The following is a 6,000-nucleotide window of genomic DNA, read 5'->3' as shown; positions in this document are numbered from 1 at the left end:
AAACAATGATACGGATTATGGGGAAAAATCAAAATTGATGTCCATTATAAATGATGTCATTATATCCCACCAATGACATATACATGCTTACCTTACCAATAGTGGATATTATAGATCCTTTTCTTTAAGGCCAATCTGAGAGCAAAAGATGGTATCTTGTATTTCTAGGACTACTACTGAGGTTTCAGCCATTTGAGTTTTCTCTGTACTTGTATACACCCTATTTATGTCTTTTGTCCACTCCGGGGTTATTTTTCCTTTTCTAATGATTCATCTATTTTTTTCTCCTGTTGCTTGAGAAATTTCTGCCTTCCAATGATTATAAAAATAGTCTTCTGTCTTCTAGTAAATTATTTCAATTTTTTACATTCATAACTTTCATTCATTTGGAATTTATTTTTGCTTCGTGTATTTTGGAATTCTTTTGTAAGGTATATATGTTTATAACTATTATATCTTTTTGGTGGATTGACTCATCATTATAGAATGTCCTTCTTTGTTTCTACTAACAATTTTTGTTTGAAAGTCTATTTTGTCTGATACTAGTATAGCCGTTCCAGTTTTCTTTTAAGTACTGTTTGCATGGTATTATCTGTTTAATTCTTTTACATTCAACCTATTTGTGTTCTTGAGTCTGAACTGTGTTTCTTGTAAACAGAGTTGGATTATGGGGGTTGTTTTTAATGTGTTCTTCCAGTCACCCCCGTTCTACCACCTCTATAGTGGCTGCCAGGTTTGCTGGTTTTTACTATGATCATGGGCTGTTAGTTTTCAGGACTGCCAGGGCATGGGAAGATGCCACAAAGCTTGCTATTCTTACTGAGATTTTTCTATTTTTTGAAGTTTTTTTTTAAGTTTATTTATTTTGAGAGGTAGAAAATGTGTATGCGAGAGCAGGAGAGGGGCAGAGAGAGAGGGAGAGAGAGAATCCCAAGCAGGCTCCACACTAGCAGTGAGGAGCTCGATCTCATGATCATGACCTAAGCCGAAATAAGAGCTGGGTGCTTGACTGACTGAGCCACCTAGACACCCCTATCCTTTTTTTTCCTTTTAATGATTCCTGGGTTACTGAAAGCCTTTGTTAATTTCCAAAGTTCTGAAAAAGTTGATTAAGCATTTTGCCACTTTTCTCATTGCTTTCAAGAATGGAGAATTTTCAGAGGTTTGCCATTTTTGCTGACATCTTCTCTGAATTTATTTCTGTATATGGGATGAAATAGGGATTTAACTTTTTTTCTAGATGGATAACCAGTTTTACATCACAGTTATTAAGTAAGTACTTTCCCACCAAATTAAAATGCCATTTTTTTAAAAAAAATGGCATGTTTTGTTGTTGTTAAGTTTCCTTATATGCTTGGATATGTCTCTGGACTTGCTTTTGTTTCATCCAATAAATTTGTTAAAAGGGAGTAATTCATCATCATCTGAGCCAAGAATTAGCTTTGTGAACTTGAACAAGTTACTTCATCTCTCTACCCTTCTATCTCTATCTATTCAATAGTGATGATAATCTCATAAGGTTGTTGAAAAGATTAGAAAATGTTGTCAAGTACATTGCAGGATTTGGTACATAGTAAACTCAAATATTTTAATTACATATTGATGTTCATAAACACTTTTACTACTTAAAGCTGTCATGAATTTGCAAAATGACTGCCTTCTATTCTTTAATTGCAGTCTTGGATTATATCAGTGGAGTGATAAAGTAGTTCGAAAAGTGGAGAGATTATGGAATGTTCGAGATAATAAGATAGTTCCTCACACTGTGTATCTTCTAGTCACACCTCGTGTTGTCGTATGTATTACCCTACTTCTTCATGTTTCGTGAACCTTCTATTCTTTTCCTTTCTTACGGTCTTTTCTTTACTAATCATTATTGCTTAAGAACTTAAAAGTAAATTTCAGAGCCTGTAATAAGGAAACTAATATAAAGGCAGTACAGTAAAGTTACAAGTCAAGAAAATCTGAAGAAATGGAAATTTGTCAATAACTCTCATGGCTCCATTCTGCTTACTGCTTTAAGCCAATGCCCCTCTACTATGATACCACTTAGGATCACTGATACTTTTTGCATAATTGCTGATTATTTCATTGCGTAGTCTGTATTAGTCAAAGTTGTGCAGAGAAATAGAACCAACAAAACGTGTTAGCTAAGAGACAGGGCTATAAATGAGAGGGTGGGAAGGAAATTTATTTGAAGAAAATGGCTCATGCACTCCTGGAGGTTTGGAGATTCCAAACTCTGATGGGGTAGGCTATCAGGCTGGACCCTCAGGAAAGAGTTGCATTTTGAGTCCAAGGACATTAAGCTGGCAGAATTCCTTCTTATTCTGGCAAAGTCAGTCTTTGTTCTATTAAGGCCTTCAATTGATTGGATGAGTCCTGTCTATATTATGGAGAGTAATCTGCTTTACTTAAAAGTCCACTAATTTAAATGTTAATCTCATCCAAAAACACCCTTACTGAAACATTCAGAATAATGTTTGACCAAATATCTGGGCACTGTGGCCTAGCCATGCCAATGGTTAATAAAACTAACCACTAATTAATTTCCCATTTAATCATTATTAAATTAACCATTTAATTAATAAAATTAACCATTCCACCCCCTTATTTTTTAAATAAACGATACCCCCAGCAGGGGGCTCAAATTCATAACCCCAGAATCAAATTCACATGCTCTACTGACTGAGCCAGCTAGGTGCCCCTGCCTTCTGGAGTTTTGCATTTTCTTAGGATATTCCCTATCACTGGAAATTTCTACCTAAAGGACAGGAAAAACCAAGTGAGCAAAATTGTATTTTAATGAAGAACTTATTTTTCTTCAAAGACATTATCTATTAACAAGAGCAGTGGAGTCCCTCATTAAAAACATTGTTGACCTAATCGTTACGAATAGCAATCATGTCAGTCTTTTTTTGAAATATATGTGACTTAAAATCAAAATCTTTAAATAGAGGAAAATTATTAAGAGAATTTACTAGCAAAGGAGTATAATAGTATCAAAATATATTATTTAATTATATTAAAAACCATATTTTTAAAAGATGTTTTCAGTTCTCTCCAAAGTGATTCTTTAATGGCTACTTTATCATATATCTGTTAGATAAAGACTGCCATTATTATACTGTACTTTTGTAGGGCTTATTTTTTTTTTTCTCATTCTTAGGATGAAGCACGAAAACATTTTAACTGTCCAATTCTGGAGGGAATGGAACTGGAAAATCAAGGTGGTATGGGCACTGAGCTCAACCATTGGGAAAAGCGGTTATTAGAGGTCAGTTTATTTTTTAATTTTACTAGACACTTTTTCTTTAATAAAAGTGATTCTTTTTTGATAAAAGTAACTTTTTTATGTTTATGTTTTATTTTTGAGAGAGAGAGACAGAGATTGAGAGAGAGCGTGCGCACATGTAGCCTGGGGAAGGGCAGAGACGGAGAGAGAGAATCCCAAGGAGGCTCTGCAGTGTCAGCACAGAGTCCAACTCAGGTCTCTATCTCATGAACTGTGGGATCATGAACTGAGCCAGAATCAAGAGTCAATCCCTTAACTGACTGAGCTCCCCAGGAACCCCTTTTTTCTCTTAACAAGCAGTTTCTCATTAATAAATTCTAATCAGTAGTGAACTAGAATGAATGTTAACTGACCTCCTTGGGTTGTTTTTGTTATGTTAACTCCTTGCCTCTTTTTAAAACTCCTGCGTTTTGATACCAGGCACTAAAATAAATCTTCCCCCTCTTTTCAACTTACTTCCCTTAAGGTGAACCCTATGTAAACCTAAAAACATTTGGTAACTTAAAGTTCCTTTTCCCCTTCAGTTCTCCAGACCCACTTTTTAGATGTAATCACTGTTTTTTTAAATGTTTATTTTTGAGAGAACACAAGTGAGAGAGGGGCAGAGAGAGAGGGACATAGAGGATATGAAGCAGGCTCTGCACTGACAGCAGGGAGCCTGATGTGGGGCTTGAACTCATGAACCACAAGATTGTGACCTGAACTGAAATCTGATGCTCAACCGATTGAGCCACCCAGGTGGCCCTAGATGTGATCACTATTTAAGTTTTTTGTATATCCTTCCAGAAATGTTATGTATATGTAGAAATGCACACATTAACACACAGGTTTTTCTTTAAATGAATTCATACGTTAATAAACTATTTTCCACTTAATATATCTTAGACATTTTCCCAAGCATTACAGGTGCTCCTGCTGTAATGCAATGTATGCTTTCCTAAAAAGCCTCTTCAAAATTGAATACTAAAAATAAGACTCATGGGAAAAACAAATATCATACTACTAACAAAAACAGCAAGTCACAATTAAGTGCCAGCTCAATTTTAAACATATTTCCAGTAAATAAACTCCTTTATTTACTCTAATATTTCTTTATCTTAACAACAAAAAGCAGAAACAGAGACTAGTTGTCTCTGTAGTTGAAACAGAGACTAAATTGAGGAATGGGGACAAGAACAAAATGTACAAAATTAGAATCATGTAATAAGCACTTCTAAGAGCCCCTGGCCATATTGAACCAAGTAGAAGAACATGGAGTAAATGGGTACCATGCACAGCATTCCTCTGTTGCTGTGTTCAGCTGTCTTAGTGTACTTTATATTTAGCTGCTATTGCTCCATTGCACAAAATATTAAAATCCAGGGATAAGTCATATAAGCCAACATTATTTGTTATATGAATGTAAGAACAGTCCTGTGTTAATGAACAACTGGATTTTAAATTTTTTTATTTTTTAAGATTTTATTTTTTTTTAAAGTTTTTGTATTTTATTTTATTTTTTAATGTTTTTTATTTATTTCTAGGAGAGAGAGAGAGACAGCGTGAGCAGGGGAGGGTCAGAGAGAGAGGGAGTCACAGACCGAAACAGGCTCCAGGCTCTGAGCTGGCAGTCAGCACAGAGCCCTACGCGGGGCTCGAACCCACGAACTGCGAGATCATGACCTAACCGAAAGTCCGACGCTTAACCGACTAAGCCACCCAGGCGCCCCTAAGATTTTATTTTTAAGTAATCTCCACATCCAATGTGGGGCTTGAACTTATAATGCCAAGATCAAGGGTCACATGTTTACCAACTGAGCCAGCCAGCCCACCTTAAAATTTTTTATTTTAATAATGTTGTGATGAGCACTTTATTTATATCTGTGATACCTTTCAGTAATGGCATACCAGTGGGTATTCTTAGGTTCAACCAGACATGCATTCAAACTCACAAGACCTAACAGGCTGCATTGAAAAAATACTTACGTGGAAGGATACAAGACAGAATACACAGCATGCCAGCCTGGCAGAAGTCAGGCGTTTCTTTTGTGCTCCACACAACAGTCTAGGGGCTGTCATTCATGCCTCTCTCCCTGTGCACTCCAGCTCAAATATAGGAGCAGAAAGCCATACTGGGGGGGTGGGGGTGGGGCAAAAGAACCAGCCTGGCTTATAGAAGTACTGTGTCCCAAATAAAGACTAATATATTTATTTTTAACAGTTCCATAGACATAACTTCTCAATGTCTGTAAGTGCATTCCCATAAGAATCAGTGCACATAGGAACTTTCTAAATTATGGCTTACCAACAGATATTCATGTTCATTTAACAAGTCCAGAGGCACTGTGATGTCCTGAGGCATGGGCCACTGTTGCCTGGTGACACAGTTGACATTCCACCTTTATTAGGTTTCCAGGAGAGCAGAACTAGGAACTTAACTCAAGGTCAGATGTGTTCATATAGAAAGAGAAAAGATAGGGGTGCCTGCGTGGCTCAGTTTGTTAAGTGTCCAGCTTTGGCTCAGGTCATGATTGTGTGGTTCATGAGTTCGGGCCCCACGTCAGGCTCTGTGCTGACAGCTGAGCCTGGAGCCTGCCTCCAATTCTGTGTCCCCCTCTCTGTCTGCCTCTCCCTTGCTCGTGCTCTGTCTCTCTCTCAAAAATAAACATTAAAAGAATTTTTTTTTAAAAAGAGAAAACATAAATCCCTTGAAATGGAATTTCTAG

General features: G+C 36.7%; 1 protein-coding gene and 1 long non-coding RNA gene across 3 annotated transcripts in view; one reads left to right on the top strand and one right to left on the bottom strand.

Annotated features, from left to right (window-relative positions):
- LOC144234351 (uncharacterized) overlaps positions 1 to 5,641 on the bottom strand; it is a 21,060-nt gene extending 15,419 nt beyond the window's left edge. Inside the window, exon 1 of the long non-coding RNA XR_013335928.1 lies at positions 5,580 to 5,641. This is a non-coding gene — a long non-coding RNA (uncharacterized LOC144234351). The remainder of the gene's footprint in view (positions 1 to 5,579) is intronic.
- The window catches only part of LMLN (leishmanolysin like peptidase), a 79,120-nt gene that overhangs the window by 31,324 nt on the left and 41,796 nt on the right, over positions 1 to 6,000 (top strand). For both annotated transcript variants that reach the window (XM_077767641.1, XM_077767642.1), the window contains exons 9-10: positions 1,678 to 1,795; positions 3,170 to 3,277. In XM_077767641.1, the coding sequence (XP_077623767.1) occupies positions 1,678 to 1,795; positions 3,170 to 3,277 (226 nt within the window). The remainder of the gene's footprint in view (positions 1 to 1,677; positions 1,796 to 3,169; positions 3,278 to 6,000) is intronic.

This window comes from Crocuta crocuta, unplaced genomic scaffold, assembly GCF_008692635.1.
Source record: "Crocuta crocuta isolate KB4526 unplaced genomic scaffold, BGI_CrCroc_1.0 scaffold45, whole genome shotgun sequence".
Lineage (NCBI taxonomy): Eukaryota > Metazoa > Chordata > Mammalia > Carnivora > Hyaenidae > Crocuta > Crocuta crocuta.
The sequence above is the reverse complement of the archived record's forward strand: the minus strand, read 5'-3'. Positions and strand labels throughout refer to the sequence as shown.